General features: G+C 39.1%; 3 protein-coding genes across 3 annotated transcripts in view; 1 reads left to right on the top strand and 2 right to left on the bottom strand.

Moving 5' to 3' along the window:
- The window catches only part of LOC125297365 (zinc finger protein 239-like), a 58,129-nt gene extending 49,301 nt beyond the window's left edge, over positions 1-8,828 (top strand). The window contains exon 3 of the mRNA XM_048247703.1: positions 8,416-8,828. Within this exon, the coding sequence (XP_048103660.1) occupies positions 8,416-8,438 (23 nt within the window). The 3' untranslated portion in view covers positions 8,439-8,828. The remainder of the gene's footprint in view (positions 1-8,415) is intronic.
- LOC125297354 (zinc finger protein 664-like) overlaps positions 4,620-20,560 on the bottom strand; it is a 28,983-nt gene continuing 13,042 nt past the window's right edge. Inside the window, exon 4 of the transcript XR_007194004.1 lies at positions 4,620-4,852. The gene's annotated coding sequence lies outside the window, so the exon portion shown is untranslated. The remainder of the gene's footprint in view (positions 4,853-20,560) is intronic.
- Positions 13,920-14,926, bottom strand: LOC125297710 (zinc finger protein 85-like). The gene has a single exon (XM_048248162.1). The coding sequence runs from the start codon at positions 14,829-14,831 to the stop codon at positions 13,920-13,922; it is 912 nt and encodes a 303-aa protein (XP_048104119.1). The 5' UTR covers positions 14,832-14,926.

Here is a 20,560-nt window from a genome sequence, read left to right on the forward strand (position 1 = left end):
CATAAGCCTTATGCTACAATGTTACATAATCACAAGGAATTTACATCCCCCAGAATGTCATACAACAACATTCAACAAGTAATTGCAACTACTTAACTGTGTTGCACTAATGATGAAAAGTTCACTAACTAGCAAGCAAATCAAGCTACTGTATTTTCCGGAATATAAGTCGCTCCGGAGTATAAGTCGTATCAATCAAAAAATGCCTCATGAAGAGGGTAAAAAACATATATAAGGCGCACAGGACTATAGGTTGCATCTTGCATGGTGGCTTGCATGGTGGCAAGCAAGCTGGGCGATGATGAAGGAGAAGGGCCCTACAGTAATTGTAAAGCAATTTACAAAGGATTCACAGAACAAAAATGCTGATGCTGTGGTACATGGAAATGTAGCTAAAAATGTGGAGAATGCAATGCAATGCAATGGAGGGACAAACCGCCAGCAGATTAAAATGCTCGACAGGCTACCTCTGAGAGAGCTCGAAAGAGAAAAATATGAGCATTTAAAATAACATTTTGAGTTGCGTGTCCTGAGTCTCAACAAAAGCCTATCAGAACGCTAAAATGTCCCAGTTTACGCCAACCACTATTAAAGTGTGGTCTTATTATAGCCCGATCATTAACTAAACCCATGTAGAAAGACTATAGCCTCAAGCGTCCGGCATATGATTTTGATAATGTGTGTGCGGGAGTGTCAGTCAATAACAGTCTACAACATTGAATGTGCGCTGTAATGGAAACTGCATTGCGTAGGCCTAAGGTAGCCTAAATTGAGTTTATTTTTTTAATTATGCATGATTTACGTTTTTATTAGACTGGATCGTAGACTGGAATGCCTTGTGGTAACAATTGTGCTTAAATGTAGTCTAGTTTGGTAGCTTGAGATTGACGTGTTGGAGACCCAGTGTAGGACAAAAACATTTCATTGGCAACAGTATTAAACCAACCAACAATATAGAATATTAAGAAGAGCTCTTATTTCATTGAGTTAAATCGAGACAATGTCAGAAATTATTACCCCGTCTTGTGGGCTATTTGGGGGCCAGCTTTTATTTATAAATAGAGTCCCGGTCCATAAATTTGAGGATTTATGCACATGTTTTAAGCATAGTGCAAGCTCTAATTTCTGACTGAAAGTGTGCAGAACTTGTTCATATACATAACAATATTTAATACATTTTACCAGTAGTGACACCCCCGAACCCCCTCTAACTTTTGGGCTTAAGTACGAAAAAAATGTTTGACCTGTAGCTCACCAAGCTCCAGATCTCATTCCACAAGCCTAGAGCGCTCACTCGCAGCTGTAGACGGTAATGTTTCATGTAGGGTTCATTTCTATTCATACTAACATTTAAAAACATGTTAAATTATATATATATTTATGTATATAAGTCACACCTGACTATAAGTTGCAGGGCCAGCCAAACTATGAACAAAAAGTGTGACTTATAGTCCGGAAAATATGGTAATATAGAATGTTTTTGAACATAAGGGGAGCATATTGCCACCTAGCACAGTGGAGTAAAACATACATGCTTCAGTCAATAAAGTGATTCCCCTCCAGTGGATGTATACGTGGACAAGGACAGTAGTCCGGTCAAATCACTTAGCCGAGCTATAACTGTTTATAGTCTATACGGTTTAGCAGGCTTGAGTCGCTGCAGCCAACAGTTAAATCTTCCAGGCAGCTATGGCACTACACCCCCATGTTCATGCCCCCAAAGTGTTGCGCTGTAGCTGCCTGTATACGTACTGACTGTGCACAAGCATGTGGTGTCAAAGATTTGAAACTCATGAAAGTCTTTCTCCACATTGGACCTTGTCATGAGGCTTTTCTCCTATATGTGATGTCACAATTGATTTGGAACATTCTGGAGGCTTCTCCCCAGAGTGTGTTGTTACAATGGATTTAGAACATTCTGGAGGCTTCTCTCCAGAGTGTGATGTCACAATAGATTTGGAACATTCTGGAGGCTTCTCTCCAGAGTGTGATGTCACAATGGATTTGGAAGATTCTGGAGGCTTCTCTCCAGAGTGTGATGTGACAATGGATTTGGAAGATTCGGGGGCTTCTCTCCTGAGTGTGTTTGCATATGGGCTTTGAGCCTCACATGGAATGAAAACGCTTTTCCACAGTATGCACATCTATATGGTTTTCTCCAGTGTGCCTCAGCATATGCGAATTAAGATTTGAAATTTGTGTGAAATCTTTCCCACACTGAACACATTTATGAGGCTTCTCACCAGTGTGTATTCGCATATGCACTTTAAGACTTGACATTTGTGTAAAACCTTTTCCACACTGGACACATTTATGGGGCTTCTCTCCAGTGTGTGTTAGCATGTGGCGATTAAGATTTGTGGACTTTTGAAAACCTTTTCCACACTGAGCACATTGATGAGACTTCTCTCCAGTGTGTACTAGCCTGCACTTTTTAACACTGGAGACTTGTGTAAAAGCATTTCCACGCTGGACAGATTTATGAGGTGTCTCTCCAGAGTGTACAAGCATATGGGTGTTGAGATGTTCAACGTGTGAAAAAAAAATTCCACAGTGGAAACATTTATGAAGCTTCTTAGCAGTGTGTGTTAGCATGTGGGATTTAAGATATAACAATTTAAAAAAAGCTTTTCCACACTGGACACAGTTATGGGGCTTCTCTCCAGAGTGTGTAAGCATGTGGCGTTTAAGTATTGAAAATACTGAAAAAGCTTTTCCGCACTGGACACATTGATGAAGCTTCTCTCCAGTGTGTATTATTAGCATGTGGGTTTTAAGAGTTGAAAATCGTGAAAATGCTTTTCCGCACTGGAGACAGTTATGGGGCTTCTCTCCAGTGTGTATTAACATATGGGTTTTAAGATTTGAAATTTGTGAAAAACCTTTTCCGCACTGGACACAGTTATGGGGCTTCTCTCCAGTATGTATTAACATATGGTTTTTAAGGTTTCGCAGATTTGCAAAAACACGTCCACACTGGTCACACTGATGAGTGGCTTTGTTAGTGTTCTGCTTGGGCTTCTCCGCAGTGTGTGTTAGCCTGTGGCGTTTAAGAGTTGAAGACCTTCTAAATGATTTTCCACACTGGGCACATTGATGAGGCTTCTCTCCAGTGTGTATTTGCATATGGGTTTTAAGCTCTGAGGATGTTTTAAATGCATTTCCACACTGGACACATTTATGAGGCTTTTCTCCAGTGTGTGTTAGAATGTGGGTTTTAAGATTTAAAATTTGTGAAAAACCTTTTCCACACTGAGCACATTGATGAGGCTTCTCTCCAGTGTGTATTTGCATATGTTTTTTAAGAGTTGAAAATCGTGAAAAAACTTTTCCGCACTGGACACAGTTATGGGGCTTCTCTCCAGTGTGTATTAACATATGGGTTTTAAGATTTGAAATTTGTGAAAAACCTTTTCCGCACTGGGCACATTTATGAGGCTTCTCTCCATTGTGTGTTAGCATGTGGCGTTTAAGAATTGAAGAACTTCTAAATGCTTTCCCACAGTGTCTACATTGATTAGGCTTCTCTCCAGTGTGTACTAGCCTGTGCTTTTTAACACTGGAGAATTGTGTAAAAGCTTTTCCACATTGGGCAGATTTATGAGGCGTCTCTCCAGTGTGTATTTGCATATGGGTTTTAAGCTCTGAGGATGTTTTAAATGCTTTTCCACACTGGACACATTGATGAGGCTCATCTCCAGTGTGTATTTGCATATGGGTTTTAAGCTCTGAGGATGTTTTAAATGCTTTTCCACACTGGACACATTGATGAGGCTCGTCTCCAGTGTGTGTTAGAATGTGGACACACTGATGAATGCCTTTGTTAGTATTCTGCTTTTGCTTCTCTCTAGTGTGTGTAAGCATGTGGCGTTTAAGATCGGAGGACTTTATAAATGCTTTTCCACACTGAGCACATTGATGAGGCTTCTCTCCAGTGTGTATTAGCATATGGGTTTTAAGAGTTGAACTGTATGAAAAACCTTTTCCACAGTGGGCACATTTAAAAGGTTTATCTCTGGTATGTGTTTTCATATGGACTTTAAGACGTGTTCGTGTTGGAAATGTTTTTTCACACTGGACACATTGATGAGGCTTCTCTCCAGTGTGTGTTACCATATGGGTTTTAAGAGTTGAACTGTATGAAAAACCTTTTCCACACTGGGCACATTTAAAAGGTTTATCTCTGGTATGTGTTTTCATATGGACTTTAAGACGTGTTTGTGTTGGAAATGTTTTTCCACACTGGACACATTGATAAGGCTTCTCTCCAGTGTGTATTTGCATATGGGTTTTAAGCTCTGAGGATGTTTTAAATGCATTTTCACACTGGACACATTGATGAGGCTTTTCTCCAGTGTGTGTTAGCTTTTGGACAGACTGATGAATGCCTTTGTTAGTATTCGGCTTTTGCTTCTCTCTAGTGTGTGTAAGCATGTGGCGTTTAAGACTTGAACTGTATAAAAAACCTTTTCCACACTGGGTACATTCATGAGGCTTTTCTCCAGTGTGTGTTAGAATGTGGGTTTTAAGATTTGAAATTTGTGAAAAACCTTTTCCACACTGGGCACATTTATGAGGTTTCTCTCCAGTGTGCATTCTCATGTGGAGTTCAAGACGTGTTTGTGTTGGAAATGCTTTTCCACATTCCGGACATTTATGAGGCCTTTTTGCAGTGTTCTGCTTTAAATTCAAGTCAACAGTGTGTTTTGCTGATGTTTCTCAAGTTCACTCAGGGCACTGAAACTCTTCCTGCAGACTGTGCAGTGGTAGAAACGTCCTTTATGTTGCAGGTTGAGTTCATCATTATGTCCATGAATCTTCTGCAGCATTAAAGTTTGGTGTTCTGATATACCTGGAAGAGTTACCATGCAAGTTAAAATCACAGATGTTCTAAAACCACATATATCAAGAAAGTTGGGGGACTATGAACATGCTTTGCCACAAAAACACAAAAAACATGGGTAAGTCAAGCTATATGAAATTATTATTTTGTTGTCACTTTGTCTATTTTCTAGCCCAGAAGGATGTACTTGGGATCAATTGATAGCTCTGTGTTTCCCCTTTCATCTGACAAACGTGGCATATCTCTCCGGTCACGGGTTCGCAAGTAATTCAAACAAGAGTAATGGGTTCACAGGTGAACGCAGAGCAGTATAGACTGTAAATATGATACGCTTTGAGTTTCTTGGTGTTTTAAGCCCCCAACGTTGTCTTCAAGGCAGCGCTGCCTGGAAGGCGCTATGGGCATGGGTTAAGGTTAGGTTTAGGATAAGGTGCCTTTAAGTTGACGGTGGCAGCGCTGCCTGGAAGAAGACGTGTAGGGCATAAAACACCATTGAGCGCAATTTAATGATTTAAAAAAAAAAAAAATCTTGATCATACAGACAAGTGCGTAGTCTCGTTGGAAAGCCTCATTTCACTTCTGCTCCGTCATGCAATAGTAGCCTCACTTCTGCTCAGTCATGCAATAGTAGTCTCATCTCGCGTTGCGGAGCAATGTAACAAAGAAGAATGTGTGTGTTTTTGACGCACTTTTCCCGTAAAAGTCTAGTGGGGCTACATGACCACCAAGTTTCATGTGCCCCGGTGTTTCGGTGTGCCAATCGTTGACCAGAAATTCAGGACACAGATGACAGGAAAAGAAAAAAAACTCCCTATATGACAATCCCTATACTAGTGGCGGTCATAATAAATATCAACAATGAAATAATGACAAAGAAACAGAATCCTTAGTTAAACCATTTATTAAGCAAAAAATAAACAAAAAAAATGCATAAATATGACCCCCCCTGCCAATAACAATAATAAAAACTTCACAATTTTTTTACATTAACATTTCAATTATGAAATATATAGAACTGCCAGAGTCAGTGAATGTTCTTCGCTCCACATTAGGTAATTATTTTTTAAGATTAACATTTCTGAAAAAAGCTTCTCCACAATGACACCAGTTATTATCAGTATGTGGGGTTCTTAATACATGAAATTTGTGAGAGAAAAAAAGATTTTCCAATACATACATTTATGATGCTTCTCTACTATCAATATGTTTGATAGTAACACTTGGAATTTTTTTTGTATAGGTCCAAAACCTGACTTTAAAATACCAAATTAAAGTTTTTGCCTGAAATTGCACAGCGTCTGCTTCAGAGGCCACTGTTCCCACCTAGTTTGGCCTATAATCAAATTATTGACGTCTTTGGAAAGCTGAGACATTGTAGTTTCTTGGAAAACAACCATAAGGACTGTGTGATGTTCTGACACAGAGGCTAGAATATTTTTTTTTCTTTCTGCCGGATAACAAGCATCTCTGAACTGACCACATTTCAGCCCTCTAGGTCACTTGATCTGACTTAAAAAACAACTGAGCCCTAGCACCAGGTGTTGTGAAATTGTGTTCAAAAGCAAATCAATATAGAATGACATGAGTACTTTAGACCATTATTTGCCAAGGTATGCCTATGTGCACCTGCATCAACAGCGGCGCTCGGGGAGCAGTGAGGGGTTAGGTGCCTTGCTCAAGGGCACTTCAGCCGTGCCTACTGGTCGGGGTTCGAACCGGCAACCCTCCAGTTACAGGTCCGAAGTGCTAACCAGTAGGCCACGGCTGCCCCAAGATGGAATTTAAGTTAGACTAACACACCCAGATAATGCGATAGAAGGTGGAATAACTGCTGCATGCATATGCTCAGTCGGAACATTTTCACACTGTAAAAAACAGAACTTTGTAAACTGAAATCAGGATGCAATGTTGAATGAACAAATATACCTAGGAAAAGTTCATATCACTTCTAAACATGGGTTGAATTATTTTTCTTCATCTGATGTTCAAGAGAAATGGGAAAGTAAGTTGTGTTGAATTGCGTTCTTCAGTTTTCGTTGACACAGTTGACATTCCGTACTTTGTCAATGCGCATGCGCAAATCTTCTCCCTCTCTTGCCGAATCGAAGGATGGAAATGGCTGCTGAATTTCAGTGCTGCTACTAATTTTGGCTGTTGGTTAAGCGTAAAGGTAAGAGACACCACTACTTTTGCCCTTTGTCCACTGATGTGACCTTATATTGGATAGTTTGAACAGAAACTATTGCTATGTAAAGTTGTAGTTAGAGAATAAATTAGATTTTCCTAACCGGAGCTTCGCGTCAAATGCTCAATACTTGCTAACATCTGCCATTATATATTAGCCAAGCTTACAGTCTTTGCTTCCCGTTTAGCTCACTACCAAATGAAAATATAAGCATTTTAGTAATTTCGGTGTTAAAAGTCTTCTTAGAATGAACTAATTGACATTGGTAACAACGTGTGTACATTTGGTTTACCTTAACGACGTTGCTAAATAAATCTTAGTATAGTGACCTTAAAGTGGCGGGAGGCATGACGTTACGTTAACGCTAATGCTAACGCTAACGTCAACTAACTAATGATAGCACTGTATTTCAGAATTTTCTGGAAACATAGCGATGTTATTCGGTATATGAAGTGTTTACTTTGTGTAGGCCTACTAAAAGTATTCGAAATGTTAAATGAATGTATTTCTTGAGAGGTTGCGATTTCTATAGCAACATTTAACATTAGGAAGGTTTGCAAAAAGTTGTGTCAGTAATATTAGCATGACTTTAGCAAGTCAAACATCTAATCTCCAGCAAGGAAAGTTATTTCTCTTACAAATCAAACAGTACTTTCACTGTAAGTGTATTATGATCATATAGAGCAGGGGTTCCCAAACTTTTCCATGACAAGGCTCCCCAAATACCACTAGGTTCTGGCCAAGGACCCCCTTGATGTGTTATTAAACCCATCGACATAATACGGCAAATGTAAAAATACATTAAGCTAATCCTAATAATTATTTTAGCCACAAGCACTTCGCTATGGAGCATACAGTGTGTAAAAATTGTATTTGGGGCTTTCTGTTATATGAGAGCTATCACTCTACTATTATTCCCAGTCATTATCATGGGAAATATAATGTTCAGATATGCCTCACATTATTATAATGGCATTGTATAACAACCCTCATAGTAAAAGGTATATTTTACATTTTTCAAATGTATTTATTTGTTGCTTTTATTTTTCCTTCCAACTTGCTGAGGCCCCCCTGGCACCCCCTCGCGGTCCCCCAGGCCCCCACTTTGAAAACCACTGATATAGAGGACTATTTTGCAGCAGTCCCAGAAAGACGGGGCTAAACTTTACAAAAGATGCTTACATTCTAATTTTATTATTCCATTGCATAGTAAGCAGGACATACTAGGACTGCGTTTTCATTCACAAGTTACTTTACACAGACTTGCAGTAAGAGTTTTTTTTTTTTTTTTGCAAAGATGTGTTTGGTTATTGAATTCGTGTTTTATCTTATTTCAGGATTATTGAATGTAAAATATTTTAACTGTATTTTTTGTGTCTGTTTGCAGGTTTGGAAACTGTGAGGATTTGAGAGTCCCTGTCTTCTTCACACACACCACACACACACACACACACACACAGAGTCCCAGTCTTCTGAAGCACCACCTGTTCTGCCACCACCAAGGACGCACTAGTCCGTTGCCCTGTCTCCATCCTCAGTACGTTTGCACTTTCAGAACTCCAGGTGCGTTGAAGTCACATGTCACGAGCGCACAGACCATTTCCACAAAAAGCAGCCTTGATCAGACTATTCAAAAGGTGATCCTCAGGAAGAAAATAATGGATATTGCTGTTTACATTAACATAGTACTGTGCAGCACTTAAACAGTTATGATGGAGGTAACTTTATTTAGATATCTTTTTACTTTTTTTTTTTTTAGGGTCCTTTTGGAATGCTTGTGTGTGCAGTCAAAATGGCAGCTTTTTGTTAAAGTCAGTTTTCAATTGTAAAGGTTCTGTAAGGAAGTCAAGCTTGATAGGTAGTTAACCAGGTAACCTTGCTCAGCATTTTCTTTATCATGCTATACATTCTTATTTGAGCCTGCCCGACTCTCTCTTTATTTTATATTTTCAACTGCTTCAGTGTAATGAAGCATATGTACAATCTTGAGAAGTACTTTATTTTTCACCACAATGTTAAAGGAGAATTCCGGTGTGATATTGACCTAAAGTGTGTTGAAACATGATACCGAGTGTGAACGTATGTCTCATAGCTCACCTCGGCTTCCAAACATAATTCAGTGGAAATGCATGGATTCAGTTGCTTCCAGTAGCCCCAACTGGAATTCATGCATTTCCAAGGAATTATTTTTGGAATCTGATCCCTTATTATACCTGTTCGTTCGTACTCGTCGCTCGACTTATCGTGACTAAATTCAAGATGGCGTCGAACGGTAAAATTCCTTAAGGTACTGTCTGTATAAATCGTCTTGTAAATAAACTACCAGTGCTTTTTCAAAGTTCTCCATGTCTCGTTTTAAATGTCAAGGCCCTCGGAAGTCTACCAATGAAGTATGGAGCTACTTTGAGCCTCGTAAATGGTGTAAAACAGTGATTTATTTGCATGGCTAGGCCGATGCCCGAGGCACCACAACGAAACACTGTTGGTAGCATTGGCTAACTAGCGCCAGATTTCTGAGTGCAGGGGACAAGCCGAGGTGAGCTATGAGACATACATTCACACTCGGTATCATGTTTCAACACACTTTAGGTCAAAATCACACCGGAATTATCCTTTAAGTACATAAGACGATATATGGCATGTTTGATATATTGGTAGCCTAATGATTAGGGCATACATTGTTACCTAGCCTCGCACTGCCTTTCTAAGATACACATTTGTGTATGTTGGCAGAGTGGTCAGTTTATTGGATGTCTTTGGCTGGTTCTTAGAACTTAAGATTCTTTTAATTACTGTTGGCACAAAAGACAGTGTTTTTAAAATAAGTTTCAAATAAAAAGGTGTGTTTTTACTTAAGAATTCATTGTTTCTTCTGTCTGTCTTGTAACCGAGTGATAAGATATACATACAATAGACAATTGCCTTTTATTTCTTGACGTAGTTCGATAAACTTAAAGAGCATAGTTTTAACTAAAAATTAAAGGAAGCTGTACATACTTAGAAATGTAACACAACCGGCTGCGAAGGATTTGTACGTTTTCTTGACTTAACCCTCTAGTTTACTCGACAAGATGCTTACACCAAGCACAAACGTTGAATCGTTTGCCCAATGTCACTGGTAGGAATAATGTTTCACGGGTTCGGAGTGTTCATCGGGAAGTTAGCAGGGTGTTAGTGGTGTGGCGAACGAGGCTGGAGGTATCCATAGCGCTAGCTTCTGTCTTCTGAACGTGTGCCTCTCCACAATTGCGGCGACAGTAACGTGGTGGAGCCTTTGTCTAATGCCACTGGGTATGTTAGACGAGGTCGAAGTGCTCATAGGACAGTTAGGGGGAACGTAGAGGCAGTGTGGGGAGTCGCAATGAGAATGACAGTAGGCCTAGTCCGAAGGCGCTAAAATTCTCTCACCGACTGAAGCGAAGAGGCAGATCTGGCCATGCTGCTCGCAACAGGAGCAGAGGTGGTGACATCGGGCAGGAGAGCCATTAGGCCTTGCATAGTCTATCACAAGATGATAGGAATGCCGGCCCTGTATGGATAGGATATGGATATGGATAGTCATTATCTCTACAGCAAAAGGCCTGCTACATAAAAAAAAAAAAAAAAAAAAAAAAAAAATTGTCAGCCATTTATTAGTAATGATTTACACTGTTGATTATCTATTTCCCTGACCATTTAGGACATATCAGTGTTTTTTTTTGTGTGTTCATGTCCTTGTGATGTGTGTGTCTTTGTCAGCTAAGAAAAAAACAACAACAAAAAGAAAACAAATACTAACATTGTCTGTTGTCTTGTCTCGTCATCTCACTCCTGATCTGTGCCTTGCCGTGGCAAGTGAGCTTTTGAACTAAACAGGTCTTGTCTACTTGTGTTTGTGTTTCATCTGAATAATATATATGTGCCCCATACATGGAATCAGAGTGCCTACTGTATGTAGTAAATGGAAAATCTCTACAGCAAAAGGCGCCTACCGCTACATGCATTTGGTTTGTTTCTGCCATTTATTAGTAATGATTTACACAGTTTGTTTACTACTTAATGTAACCCACCTTAAAGTTTGGTTACTAAGACCATAACTTTAGTTTTAGAACAGTTTGAGTTCAATAAATATTTTAATATATAAATAGAATAAATATGAATAAATAGCAAGAAGCTGAGTTTACATGATTATATGTATTTCTTTTTTGGTCTGCTTGAAAGTGCAGGTATTCTAAAATACTTTTAACCCACCTTAAAGTTTGGTTACTAAGACCATAACTTTAGTTTTAGAACAGTTTGAGTTCAATAAATATTTTAATATATAAATAGAATAAATAGCAAGAAGCTGAGTTTACATGATTATATGTATTTCTTTTTTGGTCTGCTTGAAAGTGCAGGTATTCTAAAATACTTTTATTGTGGTTTAGTCATCTCCTAGGTGACGGGTTTGTTTTTCACTCTCGAGACTCCACTTGAATGAAATTGATTAGACGTTACTGATAATCCTCTTAAGAAAAATAATACTCTTTATCTAACTCTAATCTAACTTTTTCTAAATCTATCTCAAATATTGAATCATTTTACCTTTCCTTATATCTATTTTTCTACGGATTGTTGAAGACCTGTGTTGTTTGAACCTCGAACTCCGGTGAGTTAAAATACTTCGCTAGCATTCTGCTAGCGAGTGATTAGCACCGTTAGCTGATAGTGCATTCAAGTCAATAGGATGATTAGCATGCTAGAAAACTGAGCTAACTAATTAAAAACCAATCGGAGATGCTTTTACTTTATTGTTCTTTTAAGTGCTGCTATTGTAATAATATTGTCTTTAAGTATGTTTTTGAGTAATAGAGAAGTTAATGAATATATTGAATTACATGATTTTAAATATATGATCGTTGGTAGTAACAAACTCCTAAGAGATAGGAGACGTTAATATTAGAATGTTTAGAGGAGCGTGCACAGTAGTAGCCTGTGTGTGTGTGTGTGAGTGAGAACGGCACCTCTTCTCTCTCATTACCAGCGACGCTAACGTCGTAGTTTGTGCCTAGCTAAGTTAATAGGACTTAATTGAACTGGAATTGTAGTTCAATTGGAATTTAATGATATCTTACGACTTTGATATTGAATATATATCCTTAATTGTATTCTCAAACTGCTGTATGCAGATTGGTTTTTTATGTACACTGGAACACTGGATGGCGAGTCAGTCCCCTTGGATCGATTGAATTGTTCATACTGGATAACCAACCCTTTCTTTACTGGATACCCCTTGAACTGCCCTTTTCCAACCCCTTGGATCTGTTCCCTGGATACAGATAAGCCTTCACACATACACTGACATTGTACACTCACACCACCTTACCCGGGTATTTCTTTTCTTTTGGACATTTGAGTTTTTAACTATTGATTTGATACTTTGCATTTTTAAGAGCTCTTTTATTATTTTATAGGGTTTTGTATTTATTTACTATTTATTTTCTATTTACTAATATTTCCTCTTCTTTTCTCATAGAGAAAAGATATTCTTGCATTTAATAAACCTGCATTATTTATTTATTTAACAGTTTACATACTGGTGTCCTTGTCAATTTACTCCCCCCTTAATGCCGAACCTAGAACTGGCCTAAACTTAACAGTAACTCATAGAAGCACCTCCTTTTACTTTAAAGTGCAATTTATTATTAAGTAGAGTAGAGGGGTGCTACATTAATATTTACCTGAGCATTCAGTATTGTCCAATATAGCATACAGAAGGTGAGGGACATTTTGGGGGAAAAGAAGTGGTGCATTTTATCATTCAAACATGCAACTTTTCATGAAAACTTTGGGTCATCCTTAATATTTCTCTAATTTACAGAAAGTCTCTATCTGTTATCACTTTTAAGATATCTTCATTTCAAAAGGCTATGTCAAAATCGAACGTTTCGAAAAAAAACCTCTGGTGCCTAAAGGGTTAAGTTACCATCTAGTTGTGCTAACCTGCTTTTCAAAGTTGAGGTGATAGTTTACCTGACTTATTTTTTTTTTTTAATTTCAGCTTAGTTACACGTATACTTTATTTGCCCTTGCAAAGCAAAGGTGAAGAAACTTAAAACGCTGCTTTGTATGAACTCTGAAAACCTGGTCAGCACAACTACACAGGCCTAAAGTTGAGTAAACTTGAAAATGCTTCGCAGCTGGTTGCGTTATATTTTTTAGTTAGCCTAACTTTTTATTTTTTACAGTGCAGTTTGGTTAGCAAAAAAATAAATACATAAGCCTTATGCTACAATGTTACATAATCACAAGTTGTTTCTTCTTTCATACAGGAATTTACATCCCCCAGAATGTCCATACAACAACATTCAACAAGTAATTGCAACTACTTAACTGTGTTGCAATAATGATTAAAAGTTCACTAACTAGCAAATAAATCAAGCTACCGTATTTTCCGGACTATCCGTCACTCCGGAGTATCAATCAAAAAATGCCTCATGAAGAGGAAAAAAACATAAATAAGGCGCACAGGACTATAAGTTGCATCTTTAGAAATTTATTTCACAAAATCCAAGACCAGAACAGACATAGACTATATAACTGGACACATAGAGGCCAAAAAGATTGAGAATTCTAACAGGAATCTTAATGAAGAGAAGGAGTGAATGGTGGCAAGCAAGCATTTGGTGTCAAAGATTTGAAACTCACGAAAGTCTTTCTCCACATTGGACCTGGTCATGAGGCTTCTCTCCTATATGTGATGTCACAATTGATTTGGAACATTCTGGAGGCTTCCCCCAGAGTGTGTTGTTACAATGGATTTAGAACATTCTGGAGGCTTCTCTCTAGAGTGTGATGTCACAATGGATTTGGAACATTCTGGAGGCTTCCCCAGAGTGTGTTGTTACAATGGATTTAGAACATTCTGGGATTCTAGAACATGTCAATGGATTTAGAACATTCTGGAGGCTTCTCTCCAGAGTGTGATGTCACAATGGATTTGGAACATTCTGGAGGCTTCTCTCCAGAGTGTGATGTGACGATGGATTTGGAAGATTCGGGAGGCTTCTCTCCTGAGTGTGTTTGCATATGGGCTTTGAGCCTCACATGGAATGAAAACGCTTTTCCACAGTATGCACATCTATATGGTTTCTCTCCAGTGTGCATTAGCATATGCGAATTTAGATTTGAAATTCGTGTGAAATCTTTCCCACACTGAACACATTTATGAGGCTTCTCTCCAGTGTGTATTCGCATATGCTCTTTAAGACTTGACATTTGTGAAAACCCTTTTCCACACTGGACACATTTATGGGGCCTCTCTCTAGTGTGTACAAGCATATGTAATTTCAGTTTTGACATTTTTGGAAAACCTTTTCCACACTGAGCACACTGATGAGACTTCTCTCCAGTGTGTACTAGCCTGCGCTTTTTAACACTGGAGAATTGTGTAAAAGCATTTCCACGCTGGACAGATTTATGAGGCGTCTCTCCAGAGTGTGCTAGCATATGGGTGTTGAGATGTTCAATGTGTGAATAAAAAATTTCACAGTGGACACATTTATAAAGCTTCTTACCAGTGTGTGTCAGCCTGTGCAATTTAAGATTTGAACGGTATGAAAAACATTTTCCACACTGGGCACATTTATGAGGCTTCTCTCCAGTGTGTATCAGCATATGGGATTTAAGATAAGACATTTTTAAAAAAGCTTTTCCACACTGGACACAGATATGGGGCTTCTCTCCAGTGTGGGTAAGCATGTGGCGTTTAAGAGTTGAAAATACTGAAAAAGCTTTTCCGCATTGGTCACATTGATGAGGCTTCTCCCCAGTGTGTATTAGCATGTGGGTTTTAAGATATGAAAATTGTGAAAAACTTTTTCCACACTGGACACAGTTATGAGTGCCTTTGTTAGTGTTCTGTTTGCGTTTCTCTTTAGTGTGTAAAATGTGTTTAAAAAAACCTTCTAAATGTTTTCCCACACTGGGACAGTGTTCAGTTTGGGTTGTAAGCAGTTTAAAATCTGAGGACCTTCTAAATGTTTTCCCACACTGGGTTCATGTATGAGTGTTCAGTTTGGGCTTCTCTTTAGTGTGTGTAAGCATGTGGCGTTTAAAATCTGAGGACCTTCTAAAAATCATGTATGAGTGTTCAGTTTGGGCTTCTCTTTAGTGTGTGTAAGCATTCGTTTAAAAAATAAATTTTCCCACACTGGGTACATGTATGAGTGTTCAGTTTGGGCTTCTCTTTAGTGTGTGTAAGCATGTGGCGTTTAAAATCTGAGGACCTTCTAAATGTTTTCCCACACTGGGTACATGTATGAGTGTTCAGTTTGGGCTTCTCTTTAGTGTGTGTAAGCATGTGGCGTTTAAAATCTGAGGACCTTCTAAATGTTTTCCCACACTGGGTACATGTATGAGTGTTCAGTTTGGGCTTCTCTTTAGTGTGTGTAAGCATGTGGCATTTAAGATCTGAAGACCTTCTAAATGCTTTTCCACATGGTTCACATTGATGAGGCTTCTCGCCAGTGTGTATTCGCATATGGGTTTCAAGATTGGAAATATTAAAAAAAACTTTTCCGCACTGAATACAGTTATGGGGCTTCTCTCCAGTATGGGTAAGCATGTGCTGTTTAAGACTGGGAATATGTCTAAAAGCTTTTTCACACTGAGCACATTTATGAGGTTTCTCTCCAGTGTGTATTAGCATGTGGATTTTAAGATAGGAATTTTGTGAAAAACTTTTTCCGCACTGGACACAGTTACGAATGCTTTTGTTAGTATTCTGCTTTTGCTCCTCTCTAGTGTGTATAACCATGTGGCGTTTAAGATCTGAGGACTTTCTAAAAGCTTTTCCACACTGGGTACATTGATGAGGCCTCTCTCCAGTGTGTATTAGTATATGGGTTTTAAGAGTTGAACTGTATGAAAAACCTTTTCCGCACTGGACACAGTTATGGGGCTTCTCTCCAGTGTGTATTAGTATATGGGTTTTAAGAGTTGAACTGTAGGAAAAACCTTTTCCACACTGGGCACATTTATAAGGTTTCTCTCCGGTGTGTGTTCTCATGTGGCCTTCAAGACGTGTTTGTGTTGTAAATGCTTTTTCACACTCTGTACATTTATGAGGGCTTTTGCCAGTGTTCTGCTTTAGGTTCAAGTCAACAGTGTGTGTTTGTTGGTGTTTCTCTAGTTCACTCAGGGCGGTGAAACTCTTCCTGCAGACTGTGCAGTGGTAGAGACGTCCTTTATGTTGCAGGTTGAGTTCATCATTCTGTCCATGAATCTTCTGCAGCATTAAAGGTTGGTGTTCTGATACACCTGGAAGAGTTACCATGCGAGTTAGAATGTTCTAAAATCCCATTTATCAAGAAAGTTGCGGCACTATGTAAAATGCAAATAAAAACATAATTTGATCATCTACATATTTAGTAGCAAAAAATGCTGTTTAAACTATATTATACAAAAAAGAAACCATATTTAGACATCGTCCCAGAACTTCACAATCAGTGCATGCCTAATGGAAACTGTCAAGAGGGCATTAAGGGTTCTTGTGGCATTTTAAGACCTATAGTTAGATTGTTTGGTCCGCAGCAGGCAATAAATTGTTACACTGTTGTATATAGACTTTGGTCTGGTTCAGTTTCTAGATGTCATTTCACTACTTTGGTGTTCATCTTATTGAATACTGTGTAATGTATGTCCTTAGGCTTAAAATTTAAGCAAAAGTATAATTAGAATGTATTTTTGAGGAACTGCGAAGTGTGCTTGCTCAGGTGCGGTTGACCAACGGGAGCAGACAGTGAAATATGGTACATTGAAGTAGACTTGATCCAAGAATTACAACGGTACCTCGTTTTTCAAAATCGGGCGTACAGGTCAAAGGTTACATGCATCAACGTACATCCGAAACGCCAAAACGATATTTCAGTCAGGACCACTTTGTCAAGAAGGTTGATCGCTATTAGTAATGCATAATCTTTCATTTGGCGGTATGGTTCTGTTCTGGGAGCCCCCTGCCCTTCCATGTGCAAACATGGAAAGCCTAACGGCTCCCACACACAGCTGCGTTCCGTCAACGCATTCCAGTGGGTGTTCCCGACGGTAGCTATGCAAATGACTTGAAGTAAAACCGTAATGTGATTGGTTGGTGCCGTCCGTAGATTGGCTTGATTGGCCGGTGCCATCTGTCGGTGCAGCAACAGCTGAGCAGCGGGAGAAACGCGACGCGACGGACCCACAATTCAGTTCGGCTCGGATCACGTGAGCCCATTTAAAGTGAATGGGATGCGTCTCCAGCAACGCGATGCACGCAGCTGTGTGTGGGAGCCGTAAGGCAGAGAGAGCAGCAAGTTGATCTCAAACTCATCCACTCCACCCCGAGTTTGAGTTGCTTCCCTCAGGGCGGCGCTATAGAGTACCTATGGCAAAGAAAAAGATCTACAAGGGCTCTTTCATACCAAATGCAATTAGTATGGTCAATAAGCTGGGGGGGGGGGGAATAAACGTGGGAGCATAGCTTAGTTAGGTAAATACTGAAGCTGCACATCTGCCAGGGGGATGGCTGTGCAGCCAAGCCCTATTTGTATTTAAAGTATTTATCCTGTGGATATGATGCGTCTCAGTGAACACTGTTATGGATTTGTGTCTATACTGTGTATATCGTATGTACTGTCTATTTTATTGGCGAGACCGAAGACTCATGCCTGACATGACAATAAAGTCTATTAAATTCTATTCAATTCAATACGTTCATCTGGAATCTCTTATAAAGGGTGTGATGTAGGATCTATGTATGGGTTTTAAAGTGAATTAGTTGGTGAGCTAGGTTCTTAGTTGGTGAGCTAGGTTCTTAGAAGTGAATTAGTTGGTGAGCTAGGTTCTTAGTTGGTGAGCTAAGTTCGTAGAAGACATACATACATAGCACCATATTCTCTCCCAATCTAGGTTTATATTTAAACTCCCCAACTCCCTGTTCCATATGGAATCAATTGCTGAATTAGAGCACTATACATTAAAGAGACAGAAGTTCTGCCCAGTAATGGTGCAATCCATTGTAACATAGGATGTGAGGGGAGAAGAGAACTCCAGGACACAGGACGAGAAAACATGTTCTTAAGTCTTGTATGGAACAAAGACCTTCGGTGTCATATATCACCTAATGTATTGACCAATAATAAAAGTTCAAACTTTGGTACTGCCAAGCCACCCAGCAGTTTGGGTCGGAAAATTAAACATGGCGATTTTCTAGGCTGATTTTACATGGAACTATACTCTCATTCCGGTGTAAAAATCAGCCTAAAAAAGAACGGCACATTTCATTTTCCGTTTTTCCGGGAAAATTACCGAAAATCGTAGTCACTTTTAAGCATGATGCTAGCAAGCGAGATGCTAATGGTCTAATCCGATTCAATAATCTATGCTAGACTGGAGCTAAAAGTGGTATTGCCAGACTCCGAGAACGGTGGATGAACTGGAGAAAGGTAAAATCAATTGTTTAACACGTGGAGGAATATTCCTTCAAGGTAATTTGGAGGGGAGCAAAGTGGGAACATAAAGAAATGGAAATAGAGACGGGGCAATACTTTTATTTTTCTACCTTGAAGAGACGTCTTTAAATACCTCCATGTATGAATGTCTGATTTTATTTCGCTTAGCATAGTGTTGAAGTTGTCTCTGTTCATTTTACGTATGTTTTTGTAGATTGTAATGCCCAGATATGCAAGAGCTTTTGGTCTGAATATAAATGGGAATAGGAACATTTGTGAGTATATTATTTAGAGGCATGTGCAGATTTTGATCCCTTATCATACCTGTTCATTCGTACTTGTCACTCGACTTATCGTGACTAAAGATGGCGGTGAATGGTAAACTTCCTGAAGATACTGTCTGTATTAATTGTCTTGTAAATAAACTACCAGTGCTTTTTCAAAGTTCTCAATGTCTCGTTTTAAATGTCAGGGCCCTCGGAATTCTACCAATGAAGTGTGGAGCTACTTTGAGCCTCGTAAATGGTGGAAAACAGTGATTTATTTGCATGTCTAGACCGATGCCCTAGGGACCCCCATTGAAAACCTGTTGGTAGCATTGGCTAACTAGTGCCAGATTTTGGAGTGCAGGGGGCAAGCCGAGATGAGCTATGAGACAAAAGCTCACACTCGGTATCGTGTTTCAACACACTTTAGGTCAATATCACACCGAACTTCTCCTTTAATATCCAAAAAAATCTTTTAATTGTACTTTGAGTGAACTAAGAAATCCAGATTTAGTTAGTAAAGATGTGTTTAAACACCACCTAGGGGCCTTTGTCGTAATGTTGGGCAGATCGATGTTGCATAATAAAGCAAAGTGATGTGTACAAAAAATGAAAAATGTGTAATCCCTAGCAGTAGCATTCTGCATACGCCAAATGTCAACAAGATTTCGATCTATGATAAGCGTATTCAATTAGGTAGATGAGGGATTGGCTATTGCATCTGAATTAGATTTATCAAGAGATGGATTAAGGACTGCATTGAAATCATGCCCCACCACTACAGAAGTCATTTTGTTCCAACAATGTGTTTCCAATGTAAGAAAAAAAGTCTCTGACAGGGTCATTTGGGCAGTATATTGATGGGAAAGCTAATTTATGATTGAGTATGCGAACATCAAGCCATCCATTCTCATCATTTCCAGTGGCATTTACATTGCAGGCTATTTTCCCTTGGTCTTATTTAGGGCGCATGATGATGCAATTCATCTGTAATGTTTATTTTAAAATCATGCCACATTGCATTGTTTTAGATGTGTTTCTTGGATCAGGACAATGTCTACCTTTTTACGATATAGATACTCAAGAACACGAGTGCGTTTGATAGCAGAGTTTAGACCATTCACATTGAGTGATAATATATTCAATGACTGTGTCTACATATTATCCAGCTTAGATCTGTCTAGAAATATAAACGTGTTAGTATAAGATATAGCAGAAGCGTGAAATCGTCCTGCCAATTTCCATACATATGCCACAGAACTGATGTTCTAACAAAGAGTAGGAAAATGTCTGTAAAGGGGAGGGGGTGGGAAAAACTATATACAAAAACAGACACAGACCGGACAGACAAAACTCCATAGGTCTGTAAAAATTCAACATTGTCTGACCCGTGACCAATCCACCCCAACGCATGGCTATAGTATCAGATAAGCCCACACAGTCATACAACATAAACTGAATACATTAGTCACCTCTCGAACTGGTAAAGCTAATTTAGCATGCTAGTGTTAAATCATACCTAAGAAAAGCAATTATCAGAAGACATAGCCTATCTAATCTTACATTTCAAACATTCCAAAATACCTTGTAGTAAGGATCCTAAGACTGACCATTGCTACATAACCTGTATATGTTAAGTGATGTAAGCTCATTCTTTCATGTCCACTAAGTTGCCTTCTCTGGCGTGTGGAGGATCCCTGTAGTTCTTCATACCGGTGTAGAGATGGACCTCCGTGGAAGTGAGTTGATGAAATCTTCGGCGCCCTGGGGGCAGCCGAACATCTTCTTATCGTCTCATCTCTCTCTCTTTTGCTGTTGC

This window comes from Alosa alosa, chromosome 7 (genome assembly GCF_017589495.1).
Source record: "Alosa alosa isolate M-15738 ecotype Scorff River chromosome 7, AALO_Geno_1.1, whole genome shotgun sequence".
Classification (NCBI taxonomy): domain Eukaryota; kingdom Metazoa; phylum Chordata; class Actinopteri; order Clupeiformes; family Clupeidae; genus Alosa; species Alosa alosa.

What these genes read in the sequence shown, in the direction of transcription:
- LOC125297710 (XM_048248162.1), bottom strand. Translation starts at nt 14,831, where the DNA reads ATGCTAATACACACTGGGGAGAAGCCTCATCAATGTGACCAATGCGGA.